This window comes from Syngnathoides biaculeatus, chromosome 11, assembly GCF_019802595.1.
Source record: "Syngnathoides biaculeatus isolate LvHL_M chromosome 11, ASM1980259v1, whole genome shotgun sequence".
Classification (NCBI taxonomy): domain Eukaryota; kingdom Metazoa; phylum Chordata; class Actinopteri; order Syngnathiformes; family Syngnathidae; genus Syngnathoides; species Syngnathoides biaculeatus.
In genome coordinates, this window is record NC_084650.1 from 16,756,827 (window position 1) to 16,777,896 (window position 21,070).

At 40.5% G+C, this 21,070-nt stretch overlaps 1 protein-coding gene across 4 annotated transcripts in view; it reads left to right on the top strand.

The window, feature by feature from the left end:
• The window catches only part of fam13b (family with sequence similarity 13 member B), a 61,781-nt gene that overhangs the window by 26,433 nt on the left and 14,278 nt on the right, over positions 1 to 21,070 (top strand). For all 4 annotated transcript variants that reach the window (XM_061835325.1, XM_061835324.1, XM_061835326.1 and 1 more), the window contains exons 7-12: positions 261 to 376; positions 17,742 to 17,786; positions 19,836 to 19,934; positions 20,008 to 20,074; positions 20,160 to 20,242; positions 20,675 to 20,708. In XM_061835325.1, the coding sequence (XP_061691309.1) occupies positions 261 to 376; positions 17,742 to 17,786; positions 19,836 to 19,934; positions 20,008 to 20,074; positions 20,160 to 20,242; positions 20,675 to 20,708 (444 nt within the window). The remainder of the gene's footprint in view (positions 1 to 260; positions 377 to 17,741; positions 17,787 to 19,835; positions 19,935 to 20,007; positions 20,075 to 20,159; positions 20,243 to 20,674; positions 20,709 to 21,070) is intronic.

A 21,070-nucleotide genomic window follows, 5' to 3' on the forward strand; every position in this document is an offset into this window, starting at 1 on the left:
CATTTACATAACTGCATTGCATTTAGAAGGTATTTGGAGGTAACCTTAGTATTGGCAACTTGCCATTTTTACATAACATTATGTCATTAATGGATTTCATTTATTTGACATGACCGAGAACAGAGGATCTTGTTTAAGAAGGCTTTCAGATTCAGTTCTTGTCAACTTGGCCATTTAGTTGCCGCGCTTGGCGAGTTTCCGATGCTCGCTCGAAAACTGACACGAACTGAATCGTTTTGACATTTGTTGTTTGCATTCAGATCACTGAGCTGTTGGACGATGACAAATGTGAGGCGGAGTGCGAGGAGCTGCCCCAGGATAGCGAGGATGGTCCTGCCACGTCCAATTCACTGCCACACAACGACCCAGCTGACAGGTGAGCGCTTCTCGGTGCAGTCCTCGCTCCCAAAACCCCCTTTATTACGGTCTACCGCAAATGTAGTACTCATGATGGGTGATTATCCTGGAGGACGCAGAAAATGTGCTTTAAGTGAGCTGTGTGTATGCGAGTGTGTGTGTCTCACTGCTCGTCATTCAAGGCATCGTTAATCTTTTCAGCAGCTCGTAAATTTCTGGAGATGTCCTCAAAACTGCCTCCTCCGTTATGCTATTTTAACGTTGGTGGTCACATCGACCTTAACAACCTAATAGTGTGCCCCAATTGAATGACATGCACAAAATGCAACATTTTTTCATTTTTTATTTTTTTATTTTTACATCCTTTTGCACTTCACATCCGTTCTTTTTTTTTTTTTTTTTTTTTTGCCTCATGTGAATTGTATTTCATTTTTGTCAATGTGAACACTACAATTAAGAGAAGAGAAGATAATTATTACTGCCTCACAATTTTGAACATACGGGTTCAAATCTGGCATCACTTGTATGGAGTTTGCATGTTCTTCCTGTGCCTGCGTGGGTTTTCTCCGGGCACTCCGGTTTCCTCCCACATCCCCAAAACATGCAACATTATTTGGACACTCTAAATTGGTCTTGGGTGTGATTGTGAGTGCGGCTGTTTGTTTCCATGTGCCCTGCTATTGGCTGGCAACCAGTTCAGGGTGTACCCCGCCTCCTGCCCGTTGACAGCTGGGATAGGCTCCAGTACTCCCCACGACCCTGGTGAGGATAAGCGGCTAAGAAAATGGATGGATGGACTTCAGTTTCTTCCACCTTTCCCCCAGAAATGCGTTGCTCGGTTAAATGGCAACACAAAATTGCTTATAGGTATGAAAGTGGGTAAGAGTGGTGGTTTGTTTAGTTTTGTGGTTTGTTTGCAATTGGTTGGTGACCAGTTCAGGGTCTACCTTGTCTCTCACCTGGAGTTAACCCGGCTAGGCTCCAGCATGCCACTAACCCTATTGAGGATAAGTGGTATGGAAAATGGTTGGATGGATAGATATTATTATTAGTATTACACAAAAAAATTATCAGTTTATGCCCCCTAAAAAAAATCAACATGAGGGTTAGGGCTTTTCAATTGATTGAATTTTAATCATCACGATTTTTGCTGCCATGATTAAATTAACCTGATCTCCAGAAATGTTGAAAATTTATAATCTTGACTCTGCTTCATTGCAATTGAGGCACTTTTTCAACCTGCAATAAACCAACCACCAATAAGGTTAAAGCTTCATAAAAGGTCCCCTTCCATCTTTTTTCCCCCTCTTATAAATGTTTGACGCCTTTTTATTGGGTTTGGAAGGTCATTTGATCTGCAAAAATGCCCAAAATGTAAATTTTCAACCTAGTCTAGTTGGTGTTGTTGCCTGGCAGTTGCGAGATGAGGATTTCTCATTAATATCCAACACATAAATGAGAGTTGGTCTCGTTGGGTTGCTCATTTCTTTAATTTTATATATGGAAAGCGACTTTGCTCTGATTTGGTCCTTGGCGATGTCACGGCGCATTGCGTCTCGCATTTTGATCATTTGATAGGACTGAAGGGGTTCTTACTCTCATAATTCACTGTCATCGTGAATGATGTTTCCAGTAAAACCTCACAACCGACATCTTCCCCCACCCTTGGAGCCAATACACCACCAAGTCATGATGATTTAACAGCTCCAACCCTCCATTCACATAAATATCCAAGATATGCATCCTTAAGTCTGATGACACGATCAGAGAACACCTCTCAGGTTCTGTTCAGGGGGATTGTGTGTACCGATCATGTCCATCCTTGTCTCTGTCGTTGCTCACTTGAGCATTGAAACGGAAGTGTTTGTCATTTTCTGTCAGATTGTAGTTTTCCCACATAGTGTGCTTAAACTACACGTTACTGCCACCTAAAGGACTTAGGCGTCACAGTATCTCCTGATTTCCCCCCCCCTCACCCTTTCCCCTCTCTCTGAAGGCCACTATGTACTCCCCCGGCCAACAGCGCCCGCATTGCCATCACGTGACCCTCACATTGTACTGCGCAACACCTCGTCGTTACGGCATCAGATCGCTATCAATAAAATGCTCAAACTATGTAGAAGCGAATATAAAAACTGAAACTGAAGAGGTAAAAAATATTGTGGGGCATAACATTTTTATTGTGGGCACATAAAAAAAAAAAAAAAAGCGAGGGCGCACACTTAAAATGCTCGCTCACTTTTGCAAATGCGCCTCTCGCTTTCTGATTTCCACACTCGCTTCTGTTCTCTGCTCTCAATTCTGATTTCTGCTCTGTTTTATGACGTCGTTGGTCTCGATTCTTCAATGAGCCATGTATGGAAGTAAATCTCTGCCACCGGGATCTGAATTTGAAATGCCACAGAAAACAGAATTTGAAATATAAAGCAATCACGTTTTCAATATTGTGATCGCATATTCAATGGTTGTATTTCAGTGTAACTTTTCAATGTGAACAATTCAACCCGCCACAATTCGCTGTCTAAAATTCACCATCTGTGCCACCAGGCAGGGTTACTTCAGATCAGAACCGAACAGCCAGCCAATTGCAGTTAGGCTTTCTTAGTCACGTGACGTCACATACTAAGAAAGCGTAACTGGATTGGCTGGTTGTTAAGTTCTGACCTGAAGTAACCCTGCCAGGTGGCACAGACAGTGAATTTTAGACAACAAATCGTTGCAAATATTGAAAACGTGATCGCTTTATATTTCAATTTCAAATCCTGTTTTCTGTGGCATTTCAAATTCAAATCCTGGTGGCACATATTTACTTCCATATGTTGTTGCTCAGTCGAGTTGAATGAAGCACTGCCGTGAACGGCGTACGTAACGGCCATGGAAGAGTTCAAGTCCACCCGTTTTGCAAGATTTATGCAGTTTGTCTTTTCTATAAAATAGACGTGCATAGATTTCCAACAAACCATATAAGAGAATCATTTTGACCATTTGACGTACAAAACAGTTTTTTAAAAATGGCAAAATCAGTGTAAAACATAGTTCAGTCAAAGTGTGTAAAATTCAACTTTCTCCAATGATTTCTTGCAGCATTCAGATGGTGGATAGGAGATTTTACATGAATAATTATGGAATACGGTTCACGAAGTACCGTATTTTCCGCACTATAACACCGCATTATAAGGCGCACCTTTAATGACTGGCCTATTTCAAAACTTTTTTCATATATAAGGCGCCGCATTATAAGGCGCATAGAATAAAGACGGTACAGTAGAGGTTGGGGTTACATTTATGCATCCATTAGATGGGCTGTGCTAAAGGCTCAATATTGATCCATATATAAGGCACACCTGATTATAAGGCGCACCGTCAGCTTTTGAGAAAATTAAAGGCTATTACCCTTTCAGTTTTACCAAGGCTGACATCACAGATTAAGACTCGATTCGACTATCTCCGATCGCTACCTAACATGCATGTGCGTTTTAACCAAGACTTTGCGCTATGTGGAGCTACAGCATCTGGAGAAAATGCGAGGCTTTTTGGCCGTCGACTAGCAAATATTGATGCTTTTGTACAATGAATGTGAAAATGAGGTACTGCTCAATTTATGCTGCAAGCTAGACAGTGTTGAACTAGGGCCCAGGTGGTTAGCGATCTGTGATCGTCAAGACGAATCTTAATGGGTGACATTATCAAGAATCGAGATCGAGAATAATGCATAAATTGTGGGTAGCCTGCCGCACACGTAAAAAAAAATAGAAAAGGTGCTTGTGCGGGGAAAATCGTGGAGCTCATCTCTCGCGATTGGCCCGTTTAGTCAGATGCCTTCTCGAGTGATTTTGCGGCATAATTAAATGCATCATTTCATCCATTTGTTGTCCAGTTCAAGCAGACACACTTCCACAGTCGCCATTGTTGTTGCTTTGTTGCTTGTTAAGGAAGGGAAAGTTAAAAACAGCTACAGGAAATGACCAAAACGTGCTGAGGGAACCCCACCCGAGGGCCTTCTAGCCAGTACCATTGGTAACGACACCTCTGACGTGGAGAAGAACTGCAGTATATTCTCAAGAATTGAGCGCGTGGGTTGCGCTCGGGTATAAAGGCAAACTACACGCAGGAGAGCCACAGTGACGGCAACGGGGTCACCGCATGCGCGAGTATAAAAAATCTTTACGTCGAGCAGATATTGAGTCTTGGCGCGGACGCGGCTACTGAAAGATCCTCCCGCAGGGAAACTAGGATCTGATCAGCTGATCTCCTCTAAAATAATAAACATGTGCTGCTGCACTCAAGATTATTGCGCGTTACACATATGACACACTTCACACCTACCAACCATTTACGTGAACATTCCTTTTTATCAGTCATCACACTCGATACGTCGATTATACCGAGATTAAATGTAAAAACTTCATAGTGCCTCGAAACGGGGTGTACAATAAATTTTTCTACATTTTTTTTACACAAAATAATTGATTCATTTACTAAATTTAAAAATGCATATTAAAAAGCATCTAATATTAAATGTCAAAATTAGACTGAATAAATACAGGCAATTTTTTTGTGCCTGTCAATAAGTAAAATATAAAAATATGACAAATTAAAACAAAATTAAAATTATGCAGTAATTGCTATTATATTAAGTGTGGAAAATTTAACAAAAGTATTTTTTTTATTTATATCCATGTCTGTCAAATTACATATTTTTTCAAAAGTAAGAAGTCTGCTATATTAAAAATTGATATGCACTTTTTGTTTTTAAGTCCTGAACCACCAATTGAAAATCCCTGGTCCAGACCCCTGGTGCAGTATAGATTGTGTCCTTCGTAATAATAATAATAATAATAACTACATCAATACTTGGATCCAGATCTGGACCAAAATGTAATACATTTTTTCTTGCCTCAGGCTGCAACGTTATCCTGCAAACAAACAGATGTTAACATCTTTCCTTGTCTGAGTTAATATGCGTACGTGAGTGTGTGGCTAAATCTATTTCTAATTGTTTTGGATGAGTTTTGTGTAATGATAACTGAGATTAGCCTGGTCCTCATGATCTACATCTTTGTATCTTATGCCTGCTTTGTTGGATCGAGAATTTCTGCATGTCTTGTGGCAGCTGCTGGAGTTTGAAGCCACGCCGGCCAGAGTCTTTTGGATCTGTGCGTCTCATGTTATTGTTTCACTGTAGATGGTATTAAAGCATGCAAGACGAGCCAGCCGGGGGATTAATGCTGTAATCTTGGATTTCGGGGGCCGCGGCCGACATTAGCAGAAAAATAATTTGATCAGCGCTGACCCGCCGCTTGAGGATAAAGTGTTCAGTGTGTATAATAGCTCTAACCTGTACATGGTCATGATCACTCTTATGGCTGTGCGCACACCAAAAGAATGATTACTGTAATTTCCGGCCTACAAACCATGACTTTTTTTCACCCGCTTTCAACCCTGCGGTTTATGTGGTGATGTGGCTAATTTTTGCATTTTTGCAAGAGGACACTCAAGCGGAAAAGGTAAGAATGACACCAGTGGTACTTATGTGCTGAAGAAGTGACTTTTACTGGCCCTGATAGCGCTTCGCTAGCGTTAGCGCTGTGCTAGCGTGTTGTTGCTGTGTTACTGACATGTCTCAGTAATATTTACCAGTAAGTTTTATTTTAACTGACCCTGTTAGCGCTAGCACGGCGCTAGCGTTAGTGCAGGGTTCACCAACACGATGAATGGTAGTCTGCGAGGACCATATAAGGTATGTTCTAAAAATACCGTAGGCCACAAATTGTTACGATTATTTGTGCTTTAAATTCTGAATCTGACTTCCTTACGTGAATTAAAATTTTAAAATACCTGTAATGTCATATACTACAATAAATTAAAACAAAAATATTTTCTGTGCGTGTATTGAACTGAGTTTGAAATTTGCCACAAACCGGCCCTGCGTTAGTGCTAGGTTTAGCGTGGCGTTAGCGCTAGGTTTAGCACGGCGCTAGCGTTAAACTCTTCCTGTATACCGTCCTTCTTTGTAAATATCTTGTTTCAATGTGGGCACTTGCATCAGTTACACAGCTGCGGCGTATGTATGTACCAAATGGTATTTCCTTTACTCCTTTCGGTGAGGCTTGTAACCAGGTGCACTCTGTAAGCAGGGAATGGATACGTTTCCAATGACGTCACCACGACCCTTAGACCAATCAGATAATTTAACGACAGAAAAAAAAAAATTCACGCGTCACCTATCACCTGTGTTCTCTGACCTCTATGACACACAAAATGGCGTTATTGGAAACCTATCCATTATGGTACTATAAAAATTTGCCAAATCTAGTGTTTTTACCGGCCCCGTGTTATGTTTTACACAATCACCTCTTTGGTTGCTGTTCATTGGCCACTTAGGGTCGTAAGGTTCATCAGAATCGGCTTTATTGACCAAGTATGTAAACACACAAGGAATTTGTCTCTGCTAGGTGGACCCACCCTAGTCTGACATACATGTTGAGTACAATAAATAATAGACTGACACTCAATTAGCGAAGAATGTTTTTTTTTTTTTTTTTTTTAAACTCTGTTGTGCAAAGGACGCTGAGACTTTTAGCATTTAGAGCACTTTAAATACCTGTTAGACTGATAGTCCAGTGAAGTGACCATTGTCAGGGATGATGATTTTCCGCAGATATTCGCGGAATTCTGAGTTTTTTCAGATGAAAATGTCATTCGTTTAGAAAATTGGGGGGCAGGGGGGTATGGCTTGATGTGGGGCGAGGCTGTGATCAAGACCGGCCGCCAGCATCTATCGGCAACGTTGTGAAATTAGTCACAGCTGTGATAGCGGAGAATGGCATTGCTACCCGTTTATGGCATTGCTACCTATTTGCATTAAATTTGGTGTTTATAATAATGACAACATTCCGATTTCTGGCAGCATTTTGCCGGTATTTTAACTCTGTTAACATTTCTTAGAGAAGTATTGTATTTCCATAAATAGTTTGTTTATATATAAACTAATTACTCGTGTACTTATTTCTGAAGTATAACTTGTAATCACAGTAGCCTATATCATATAAATTTCACTGTCTACATTTTTATGTCTGAAGTTTGGCAAAATATTTTGGTTATTTGGACTCATATTTTAAGTTTTCAAAATATTATGATTACCCCGTATTTACACTGTTAGAAGTAACAAGAGGTCACCATTTAAGTGTGTTTTATTAAAAAATTTCGTGCCCAGAAGGGAGGCGCACCCCGCTTTCAACCACCTTCACCGTTTAATTTAGCTGTCAATAAGCTACTGTTTTGATTCGATCAGCTAGTTTATAAGACTCAATGTTCTCTTGTTTTGCCAAACAGCCCGCAGTAATTCATGTCTCATTTTTAGCCGCCAGTGACCTTCTCCCAGCGACGTCTTTGGAGATGATAAACGAGGCTGTCAGCAGGCCGTGAGCTCGCGGCTAACTGAACCAGCGCGATGATACCCGGTGAACGCCGGCGCTCAGCCGGTGACCCTTCACAAAAAGCAAAGGGCTCCACTCTGTTGATTATTTACGAGCGAGGTGCAACATCTAAATTTGAACATAAGTGTGTGTAAAGATAATTTCAAACATTCCAGCGAGAAAGAGTGCGTACACACACCAGCTGACGTGCGTTGACCTACATCTGCTGCTCATCAACAGTATATAGATGCACACACACACACACACACACACACTCCTCATACGAGTTTAAATATTGCACAGACCACAGGGTCACAGTAAAATAGCTCAGCGTGACATAACATATTCTCACGTAAGTGTCTCGTCAACCCTTACCAAAAGGTAAACAGACAGGATAGAAATGACATGACATAAAAGTCTCTCTGCGAGAAAAAGGTAACATTACTAGAACTGACTAAACTTTATTAGTTGAGGTCATTTTAAAAAAAATAATGCTTAAATTAAGTCAAAGTTTATCTCGGAAAAAAAAGTCTCTATCTTGGAGTTTTGTTTTTTTTTTCTGCAGAAGTCATTGTACTACCTAATATGCCTGATGTGCTCGTCTGAGTATGCTCCCATTAGCACCGTGAAATGCCATCTCTGAGGTATGTTGCGATTAATCCAAATGCAGACATCAATCTCTTCACAGGAAGACAAGAATAACCTGGGTGTTGGACTAAATACAGGGTGGGGGAGTACGTGAACCTTGTTGAATGTTTTGAATTTCTGCATAAATTGATGATAAAATTCGGTCCGTTATCTAAATCATTAGAATCAACAGGATGAGCCCAATATGCGGTGCGCTCAGGCTACTGCTAACGCCACTCTAACAGGGCCATTTCAATATAAAAAAACATATCAGTAAAAATCACTGAGACATGGGAGTAACATGCTAGCGCAGCACTAATAGGGCCACACCGGTAAAAGCCATTTCCTCTGCACATATATTCCACCAGTCTCACTCTTACCTTTTCCGCTCAAGCGCCCCCATGCGGCCGTTAGAAGAAATGCAAAAATTAGCCGCAGGGTTGATAGCAGGTGAAAAAAGTCGCGGCTTATAGGCCGGAAATTACGGTAATACAGCTACGAGTTTTTGGGGGGACTGATCCATCAAGTTTTTCACACCTGGATTTGGGGATACTCGCCAGTTCTGTCAGATATGATCGTGAATATTGGTGGACAGCCATTTTCACGACTCTCCAGAGATGCTCAATTGGGTTTAAGTAAAGGCTCTGGCTAGGCTAGTCAAGAACAGTCACGGAGTTGTTCTGAAGCAACTCCTTTGGTATTTAGCTTCGTGCTTAGGGTCATTGTCTTGTTGGAACATGAACCTTCAACCCCCTTTGAGGTCATGAGCACCCTGGAAAGGTTTTCCTTAAAAAATTGTAAAAAAATCCAGTAAAGCTTAAAATTTCTCCAGCAATGCTGGCAGAGAAATCTGTAGACAAAACAAGGCCTGGTCTTCCGCAAAGTGCTTCGAGTCAGGCCGCTGCTCCTACGTATCGCTTGGGGGCTTGTTAGGAAGATTCTTAGATGTTTCTCTGGTGAGGTGGTGTTCATCTGGAGGACCGAGGTATAACCCGGGAAATTCTAAAGAGACTTTGTCTCCTGGGTTGGCCTGAGAATGCCTGGGGATCCCCCTGGTAGAGTTGAACGATGTGGTTAGTTGGAGGAAAGTCTGGGTTTCCCTTCTGCTGCTGCTGTTCCACGGCCCGACCCACTGATAAGCGGCAGATGGATAAATTGACTTTTTGAGGAAAGTGTTTTAATCTTAGATGACATTTGGGGGATTTTTTTTTTAAATCATTATTCAGAGAATAAATTTTTTTTTTATCAAATGAGCATCTGATAAGGGGAAGTTTAGTTTGTCCGTCTGCATGGCAACAGGAGAAAACAGACCTCTCCGTCAGTCAAGCTACACACAAACAACTTCTCTTGCAAGCTATTTGTGAAGCGTGAGAGAGACCCGTGTGTTGGCATGAAAACAGCGCCTCGCGACACATGGCATGTTTATGGCCGCGGCGTAAACCGAACCGGGTAACTGGAGGCCTCCTGTTTGTGTTGCACGATTTGTGGAGAATGTCATACAGTCATTACTTTTTCCCCACATAGCGCCAGATAGCTTTGAATATTTTTTTTCTCAATTAAATTCACATTTAAAAATGGCATTTTATGTTTTCTTGGGTTATCATCTGGTATTTACATTTTGCTCTTAAAGTAGGTAAACAATGGAAAAAAATATTTCAGGGGATAACTTTTTCACAGCACTGTATGCGCCTATGAATATTATAATCTATGTATGGTTTGCTTCACTGTTCATGCTCAAATCTGTTGCTTATAACTGCTACATTGATGCCAGTTTTGTGTGGCTGCATGTGCCGTTTTGCATTGTGTTAGCATCTAGGAGACTTTGGAACACAGTTATTTAGTGTTTCCTAAAAATACAACCTAATTCTGTTTTATTTTCACTTTTCAAGCAAGTTTCAAGTGGTACTGACAATGAGCAGCTTAAAGAACACATTTTGCATATTTTTAAATGTCTGCGATCCGTGAAGTATCTCTAACAACAGAACAGCGCATCTCTTATAAATTGATGTTTCAATATACAGTATAGCCTCGGTTCTCAACTACAATCTGTTCTAGAAGGCGGTTCGAGAAGGGATTTGTTCGAAAACCGAATCGATATTTCCCATTACAATGAATGGAAAAAGAATTAATGCGTTCCAAGCCTTTTTTTTTTAGCTATTCCTGATAATAAACTTCATAGTAGGAATAAATGTGTAGTTTAAATACTTTATATAATAAAATAATTTAAGAAAAAAAATATGTATATTTTTTATTTTATTTATTTATTTTTTTAATTAAAATGCATACTTAAGTATGTAGAGTAGGCTAGGCTGGGAGTGCATTGCCGTATCTGTAGCGACTCGGACCCCAGCCTTGTAAACATTTTTTTTTTTTTTTTTACCCAAAAGTGCAGAAAAATACTTTAAACAAGCAATAATAATGGGGGGAAAAAACTTTTTTTTTTTTTTTTTTTTTTTTTTTTTACAAAAAGTAACACCTAAAAACATTAACTTGTAACTCAAGTTCACGAAATCTTTGAAACAAAACAAAAATGCAGAAATGCTAATGGTCTGCTTACAGAGGCTGCATTATACAGGATAACAAGGCGGGTCATGGGTGGGTCAGCTAGTTGCGCCATACGCGTTATATTACTTTTGTTTTGTCAGGGGTGTTCGAGTACCGATTTTCGTTCTAAAACAGAAGCAAAAAAATCTGAATTTTCATTCGAAAACAGATTTGTTCGAGAACGGGGATGTTCAAAACCGAGGCTGTACTGTACACTGAAATATTCATTTCATCGGTTTACTTTTATTTATCAATTTTATTCAGTTGCCAATTGTCATCAGTGAAGTTCGAGTGAGTCAGTTCAACGCACAGCTGTTATTCCTTTAGAAATGGCAACAGCGGAATACACAGGTTCATTGTACCTCGTGTCATCTCGTGGAAGAGCATTTGATTTGCCTGTCACTATAGATTGCTGGCATAAATTCAACAGAGTACACTCGTGTGCCACGACACAGTGGTTTGCACACACACAACCACACACACACACACACACACACACACACACACACACACACACACACACACAAAGAGGTGTGTGTGAGTTCAGACCATTTCTAATGCCCCATATCCCCCAAACCCCATCCTTCCTTCATTAACTTTCATGACGATGCGCCGGTTCCTCACTGCTTGTAAGGCGACCCGTTAAATGACCCAGAAAACACCCACAGTTAATCACTTCTCTCGCACTTCCTGGTAGCACACCGTTTTCCTCGGAAGATAAATTCTTGAAGGATGTTTTTTTTTTCTTTCCCCAAAATATTTCCGTCCTGCTCTCATTGTCAATCATATTAAAAATCAAAATTACCGTATTTTCCGCACTGTAAGCCGCACCTAATACCCTTTAATTTTCTCAAAAGCTGATAGTGCGCCTTATAGTCAGGTGCGCCTTATATTTGGATCAATATTGAGCCTTTAGCGCAGCCCATCTAATGGATGCATAATGTAACCCCAACTTCTACCGTGGCATCTATTCTATGCGCCTAATATATGAAAAAAGTTTGAAAATAGACCAGTCATTGAAGGTGCGCCTTATAATCCGGTGTTATAGTTATAGTGCGGAAAATACGGTACTTCGTCAACCGTATTCCATAATTATTCATGTAAAATCTCATATCTACCATCTGAATGCTGTTGTAAAAGATACCAGTCATTGAAGGTGTGCCTGATAATGCAGTGCGGCTTATAGTGGGGAAAATACGGTACTTCGTCAACCAAATATTCTATAATTATTCACGTAAAATGTCATATCTACCATCTGAATGCTGCAATAAATCTTTGCAGAAAGTTGAATTTTCCACACTTTGACTGAACTAGGGTATGTTTTACACTGATTTTGCCAATTTTTAAAAACTGTTTTGGACATCAAATGGTCAAAATAATTCTCTTAGATCGTTTGTTTGAAATCTATGCACGTCTGTTTTATGCAAAAGACAAAAAACTGCATAAATCTTGCAAAACGGGTGGATTTGAACTCTTCCATCGCCGTTACGTAGTTTTGGCAATTGAGTATCTGCCTGCCCAATTCACGGCAGTGCTTCATTCAACTCGACTGAGCAGCAACATATGGAAGTAAATAAGTCCCACCAGGATTTGAATTTAAAATTTACCACAGAAAACAGGATTTGAATTTGAAATGTAAAGCGATCATATTTTCAATAGCTGCTACAATTTCGCTGTCTAAAATTCAACCGGCTACAATTCACTGTCTAAAATTCACCGTCTCTGACACCAGGCAGGGTTACTTAAGGTCAGAACCAAACAGCCAGTGTACCGTTCTGAGTATGTGACGTCACATGACTAAGAAAGCGTAACTGCGATTGGCTGGGTGTTCGGTTCTGACCTGAAGTCACCCAGCCTGGTGGCACAGACGGTGAATTTTAGACAGTGAATTGTAGCCAGTTGAATTATTAACATTGAAAAATTACCCTGAAATACAACTATTGAAAATGTGATCACTTTACATTTCAAATTCAAATTTTGGTGGCACTTATTTACTTCCATAGCAACAAGACAATTCCGGGATTTAACCGACAGAGTCTCGTACTCCAACCGGCGGAAACTTTTTATGAGCCTGTCCCCTCAAAGAATGGCAGTCGAGAATTGTTTGGAACCAGGATCAAAACCAAGAACTGGAATGATTAAAGTTCAAACGATGCCCAACCCCAACATGTGACTCCGCATGCAACTTATTTCCTCATACCGCACTGGCGATTCCAAGTTTTAGTGTATCATAACTGCTGACAGATACAGAGGCAGAACCTTTTGCTCCGAACAGGAGCAGAAGCGCCAGAAATTTTGCAATTTCAAATGGTAGGTGTTAAAGATGTACATGAATTGCTTGAAGGGGAAAAAAACAAATTATCTTGCAAAGCCAATAAAGAGGACATGAAGGATTATGAGGAAAAAAAAATTGATAGCATGAGAATTTTTAAATGTCTAAATGATTGTCACTTGAAGACCCACAACCTACTGTTTAATTGTTACAGCATTGACTTCAGTACAGTTAATTATTTACATTTGAAACAGAAACAGCAAATGGGGGGGTGGGAAAGGAGCTGAATGGGCAGAAAGATTTGACCGACACTCAACGAGCTTGACTTCATTGCTTTTCTTCACAGTTGAACGAGGTCACTGCCCTAAAATTGAGACATTAAAAAAAAAAAATGCAGCTGACACTCTTATCAAAGAAAACTTTTTACAGGACAATGAAAATGAGAGGACTGAATCAGGCTGACTATTTTTCCACTTTCCGTTGAGGTGGTAACGAAGGCAGTTACGTAATTATATATAGCTATATTTTCCTACATATATGGAGGAAGAATGATTCCTTAACCAATTGTCATTGTAGTGTATTTTATGGCTATATTTTTGTTTTAAATCATTTTTATGTATAGTGTTCAAATAGAAACCTTTTTTTTATATAACTTCCTTTGCTTTTTTTCCCAATTACTTTAGTGCGTCCTTTTTGCTGTGATCATTGTATTCGTATCCTGACGAGAATTTTTTTCCTCCTTTTTTTTTTTTTTTAACTATGTTAAAGCTTTGAGTGGATTTGAGTCGACTATAATGAAATCAATTAAACCAGCACAGTGTCAATATTTGGTCTCTGGCCCACCTTGTAAAAAAAAAAAAAAAAAAAAAGAAACATTTTTATCCTTTTAAGGACGAATGCAGTCGATCGCATGGCAGTTTCGGTCGATCGCGATGGCGTCCCGAAGAGAAAAAAAAAATACATCAGGCTTTTTTTTTTTTTTAACTTTGGCTCACCGCGCATGTGCAAACAACGACAGTACAGGAAAATACGCTGTCAGTGATTCCCCCCCCCCCCACCTCCTCATTTTAAGATCTCGGTTAAGAAATCTTAACAAACATGAGTATGGATGCTGCAGTAAAGAAGACCAAAACGTCTCACTTCCATACAAAATGTGAGGCGGACTTTTTTTTTTTTTTCCCACGATGTCATTTTTGAAGTGCGTTTGCCTCATCTGCCGGTGTAGTGAAACGTCTTGCGGCATTTTCAAACTGTTTATGGAAAATACGACACTGACATTCCGACAAAAAGCAAGTTGAGAATGAGAAAAGTGAACGAATTAAAATCCCAACTGGCCGCACAGCAGTCACTTTTCACGCAATATAGTTCAACAGCGAAAGTTCCCGGTTCGTCACATCATCGTTAATAAAAAGTCCTTCCAAGACAGAGAGATGGTAAAACTTGTTTTTCCGATCTTTTAAAAATAAGGCGGAAATATTATCTTCAATAAAATCTCTGCAGCAAAGGAGTACAGTTACACGGCGCTGTGAAGCCATGGCTGATGTGTGAAAGGACATCGGAGATTGTGAGCGTTTGTCACTGCAGTTTGGACGACTCCACTGACGTGTGTGACACGGCCCGGTTGTGCATTTTAACCCCCCCCCCCCCCCCCCGTCAGTCACGAGAGGCTCGCTGCCTGAAAAGTAGATCTTGGGGTAAAAAAGTCTGGGCACCCTTGTTTTAAGGGATGTGATTGCTTAGGCTTGGGCTAGACTGTTTTTGTTGTGCCTTGCTTAATTCTTGGCTGCTGTCAAGTTATTCACCGAGGACTGAGGACAACTCCTCATATCACGAACTCAGACGTTGCCCCCACTCTGCCTACCCCGTGACTCTTTTACCCTCCCCCATTCATTCTGATTAGCTGACAGAACCATAGTTCCTTCCCCAAGTTCCGTCGCTCCGCCCCCTCCCCCCCGGCCTGTCGGTGTTGTTGCCCGGTTACGTCAGGACTTCACTTGAGCAGTGCCACCGCTGCAGTTGGATGTTGGATGCTTGTCTGAAGACAGCAGCCCGATGTTGTTCGCCCTGCGGGGAATCTTACTGTCCAGTAAATAGACGCAGTAGTAAACTGGATTTTTATCTTTTGGTGGTCAAATTCTCTGCTAAGAGCAACAATGAGGATGTCCTGCGACGTGCTGCTGCAGAGGTAAACATGCCGGTTGTGTAACTCGGAAATGAATGAATGAATTATATGACATCTCTTAATTATGGATGCTAAATTACTTTGGAATGGGATTTCCTCGCTTTTTGTTTGGGATGAGAATTGATTTTCCATACAGCTTATGTTTTTGACTCCGGCCCATTGAGCATTTATTTACCTGTCCTGTAATATTTGTTGAATTTTCTTTTTCACCCCAAAGTTGTTATTTTTTTCAATTACTCGCTCAATGGTTAATCTATCCATTTTCTGGGCTGCTTATCCTCATAAGGGTCTCGGGAGTGCTGGAGCCTATCCCAGCTGTCAACGGGCAGGAGGCAGGGTTCACACTAAACTGGTTGCCAGCCAATCGTAGGGCACATAGAGACAGACAGCAGTTACACTCCCAATCACACCGAGGGGCAATTTAGAGTCACTTTAGGGATGTGGTAGGAAACCGAAGTGCCTGGAGAAAACCCACGCAGGCACATGGAGAACATGTAAACTACACACAGGCGGGGCCGGGATTTGAACCGTGGTCCTCAGAACTGGGAGGCAAACACTCTTAACCCTGGACCAAATTAAATTTTGCAGAGATAAAAATCTGATACTTTCAGAAAACGATTCTCTGGACTTAAAATTTTCGATTATCTTAAACCTGTTTCAAATTTCCAACTCCTGCCCAGAAACTGTGTTTATATTAAAAAAAAAAAAAAAAAAAAGAAAGGGGGGGGGGACCGCTAACTTTCTATTTTACCTTTATCATTGCTTAATTGTAAAAAGAAAAGAATAACTGGTATAATAATTTTACATATACATTCAACTTTTTTTGTTTTTATTCAAAAATGTATTTTTTAAAACTGGAATGGTTTGTTTAAAGACCTTTTTAAATTGTAAAACCAATTAGTAATTCAATTTTACATTTGTGTACTGAAGTACACAAATTGGAAAAAAAAATGATTCAATTTTCAACATTTTCTTGTAGTCTTGGTATTTTTATTCATCTCATTAAATAATTTATTCAATTATTTGTTTATCAAGAATGATGTTATGTGGCCCATGTCGTTTTTCAATATCAAGTGTGGACCTTGAGCGCAAAAGTTTGGGAGGTCCTTCATTGCGTGATGTCATGTGGGGGACATCTTGGAATGTTGCTGAATTGTGGCGCATTTGGGATGTTCGACCACTTATTGCCACCTCACGCGAATTTTGTGTGTTCGTGTTACCGTTCTAGTTTTTAGTTGATCCGAGGAAGTACCGCATGTTAAAGTGATATCTCGACTGAGAGCTTTGTTTATACAGGAGGAGCAGTATTACAGAAGTGTACTTTGGGTTCTTTGAGAGTCTTAGCTACATGTCTACATCCAAGTAAGGTGCATTTGGTTTTTTTTGTTTTTTTTGGGGGGGGCATAGTTTGTCATTGAAATTATCCTTATGCAATTATAAAGCTTTTTAGGGGTCATCACTTGTGCTTTTTTTTTTTTTTGCATGTACTGTTTATTATTTTTCATGTGAGGGGCCTATCATGGCCCAATCTGTACTCCACAGCGCCCTCTCATAAAGACTGCTGTTACTGCGAGGGTCCACTTAGAATGGTTGTCTTTGTTTGTCAGGGATGTGGTGGAGGTAAGGAGGCCCCTCTGGGCCCACCAAGAAAAAGTCATTTGGTCCTAACGATATTGAGATGGCAGATCATTAGGTTTTATATAAGTAAAATAATCATAGTTTTTCATTTTCTTTGTTTGTAAGTGTTCCAATAGTTGAATAGGTTCTATGCCAATATTTTTATTTGGCAACATAGCACACGTTTAGCTTCTTTCTCCAAGATTGCCTCGCTCTTGATGTTGGATAATTTTAAATATGTACATAAAATGCTGTCAACGTCCAATTTCATGAGTCTTTTCTCTCTACTCTTGAGTGTGTACTTGAACTTGTGCACTCCTCTATACTAACAGTGACCTTGCATTGTTACGTAAATGTGCCGCCCTGGAATGCGGCCCGGTGTGCGTTTGCTAGCATCAACTGCCACTTCTCAGCTGTGTAAAAAGAACAACTGTGCCAATGTGACCTCACTAGCGTGCACACACCCTCACACAGCTTTTCGCCTTGTATCTGATTAGCAATACACTATAGCCAAAATAACAATGCGCCCGCCCAGAATGGCGCCGCTGACTTTGTGTGCGCCTTCGTATACGCCTTTGTGCCCCTTTGTGAGCATCCTTGTAAACGTCCTGATTCTGCTTCCTGTTTTGACTCCCACGTACGCGCATACTTGGCAAGGTCATTCGGTGTCTGCAGCGAGAGAACGTGATGTTCTAACTGCGTTGTCTTGTGCGTTTCTCTGCAGCTCCCATCTCTCCCCGGTGCCCATGCTGCCTGCTGACTCTGCAGAGTAAGGACGCATACAATCCGGGCACAAACGCACAACACACACACACACGGGTATAATAAAAGATACACGGCTAGTGCCTACGAGCACATACAATGTAATGAGACAGCCCAGGTGGTCTGGAGCATATAGTTTTTTAATTAAAATATTTAAAAAAAAAATAGATTTTTTAAAAAATATTTTTGTATTTCATTTTTTCCCCCAGTTAATGTAGTTTTGTGGTATTTATGTATATAAAATTATATATTTTGGGATTTTCCATCCAGTTGTCATATGTGGGTTTTTTTCACAAAGCTATTTTCTATTTTTAGTTTGTTTTAGAAAAAAAAGTGAGTATTATTTTTTTAAGTTTCTAGGATGTTTGTATTCCAGTCTTCATGTTTTCACATTTTTAGTATTTTATTATTTTTCTCATATTTTCAATGTAGTTTTTGTGTATTTTCTTCAATATAAAAATATAAACTTTTTCATGAATATTTTCAGAATCATAGCTTTGGGTGTGATTAGCAAATGTACCTAATATTTTGTCTCGCGCTCTTCCCGGTGTGACGATCTGAGCGATCTCCTGTGCTGAAAAATCTCCTTGTGATTAATGCACATCCATTACTAACAGAGGAATTCTGGGTACGTAGTGGACATGTACTGGGAAATCCCTTGATCTCATAGTTCCCCTTCTTCCACACAGAGGGACCTAACATACGTTATATCAATCTTTATGCGAGTGTAGCACTAACCCTAACCTTGAAATAAAAGTTGATTTAAAAAGATATACACATATATGTACGTGTGCAGCGACATGTTGTCGAATGGCACATGTTGAAGAAGCATGGATGGGGATGTTTCAGACTGCCCGAAAGTTTATAAAATATATGCGCATGCGCAGTAATCACAAGATTTTTCAGCACGGGGATCGTTCAGACCGTCGCACCGGTAGCAAATCACTCATATTTCTTTGAAGGGTATCACGATATTACTGCCAACTTTAATTGTGATATTAATTGTTCACATTCGATGTCATCTCTGGGTTGAGGAGGAGGATGGTCAATGGTATGACAGAAACTGTTAAATAAGGTGTGAAGACAGAAATAAAAGTGTCAGGTTGAAAGTGGCGTGATCACAAAACAAAATGGGAGGGAAAAACTAAGCACTCACATGAATTGTCAGCCTGCACATCGCTTTGTCAGGCCAAGTCTGGATGTGTCCGTCGTCTTAAGCGAAGGCTCAAGACGGCATTTAGCAGACAGCTGTATACACAATATTACGACACCATGTTCTCATCACGTGTACCAAGACGGGCCCAAAATCCCAGTAGATCTTCCGGATCAACTTTCTGGAAAAGGTGTGTGGAAGGATGAGGATTGTTACCTTGTAAAGTCTGGCTCGGCGCTCTTTAGCGCCAGAGGATGAGTTCGTCATGGTCCTCAAAACACACACATGAAGTTGGTCAAAAATAGAATGTGTAGTTCAAAGAGGAAGAAGTAAACGTTGAAAAAAAATTACCCATACAAGCGGAAAGGACAATTTAGTTTCACCTGAATATACATATTTTAAGAGCTTTTTAAAAATGTGTGTTGTCATGTTACTGTTTTCCTCTAGGGCACATGTGCCCAGACTTTTTTTTTTTTTTTTTTTTAAACCCAAGTTCTACTTCTCAAGCATCCAGCCTCTCGTAATTGACGTGGGGGGGGTCTGACGTTTATTTTTTTGGTTTGGTTTTTTTTTGTTTTTTTTTTTTTTTAGATTGACCAAGTCACAAAGATCTACCCACTACAAAAATGCAAAACATATTTCTTTTAAAGTATATTGAGGATTTTTTTATGTGTAGTTGTATGTTTGTGCGCCTTGCATAACCGCATGAGCCAATATTGCAAAACATAATTAAGCTAGTCGATCGCGATCGACGCATTGAGCTCCCCTGCTCTACGGTCATCATAATTAAAGCAGTGAAACATAACCTAATGTCATGTAACATCTGTAACTTAACTCAAGAATTGTAAAATACATGTTGAGTATCAAGGGACTGGTTTTGACCATTTTTTTGCATCTCTTCAGGATCATCGAGCGAACAATCAGGGCAGCGGTGGAGCACCATTTCTTTGAACTCAAATCCTCTATTGACCAGGACCTCGGTAACTTTGAGAGCCAACAAGGGTGAGACCGACAGCCCTCATATGTCAGACACAGGTTCAACTTCTCCTTGTAACCTCCCTCTGGCCTCATGCAGTGACGCAGCGCAGCCTGCTGGTTGCCGTCGTGAGCTTCAGCAAAAAGAAGAACAGAAAGAGACACAAGTGAGAGAGGAAGGAGTCTCTTCAAGGCATGATTTGGATTCAAGACAACATAGCGTGATTGGTCTCTGTTCTTTTTTTCTCCCAGGATGCACTGGGGTCTCTAGAGGAGTGTCCCGGAATGGAGCTGGATGCTCTCCGAGATTCCGAGAACAACATCAGCGGCGCCAGGTAGGGATTCTCTGCTCGTCTTAGTTTGGTTTAGAGAGCGTGTCTCACATCTTGGAGGCACTGCAGACTACCTCTTTTTTAGTTCGTACTCACTCAGTCAGCGGCGGCAGATGCGGCATACAGTAGATATTTCTCGGGACTCCTTCCACCCTTCATATGATCACGATCACTTCATCTGAATTCACTCCTGCAGTTGTTAAAGCAGCAGTTTTTTTTTTTTTTTTTGTTCCCAAAATACATTTGTTGAAGCGATCTTTAGGATAAATTTGCAAGATGGCTCACTGATTTAATTCGTACAGCCACGCGATGCAGACTGCCCCGCTCAACAGTTGGTCCAAAACAAATATGACTGCGATGCGTGCACAGTCCACTGTTATAAAGTAAGCATTACTGCGGAGTTGTGATCATTTGATATTTGTTTTGTGCTTGCAGGGGGGACAATCAGCCCAGTGATTCCACAAGTTGTGTAAGTTAACACGCTCATTTTATGTAATAGATGTTTTGTAACACATAAAAGTGTTTATTGTCATAAAACATGTAACATAATGTAATTTGTAACTGGCAGTCATTTGTAGCCAAAACAAAATGGCCGGACCACGATATTGTAGCAAATATGCAACTCGTGCGCGTTTTTCTGGATAAAAGATCGTACGTTCCACCGAGGACAAAGTGGCATGCTCTGTGGGCGTCGCAGTCACACTGTTTTGCGGCTACGACGGTTCTTCCATGTTCTGACAGTTTGAATAGCCAATTATCATGCGAATTGCTTCGCGCTGAACCAATCACATGACGTCAGTAGAAAGGTGTAAAGTTAGGTTGATGCGAGCA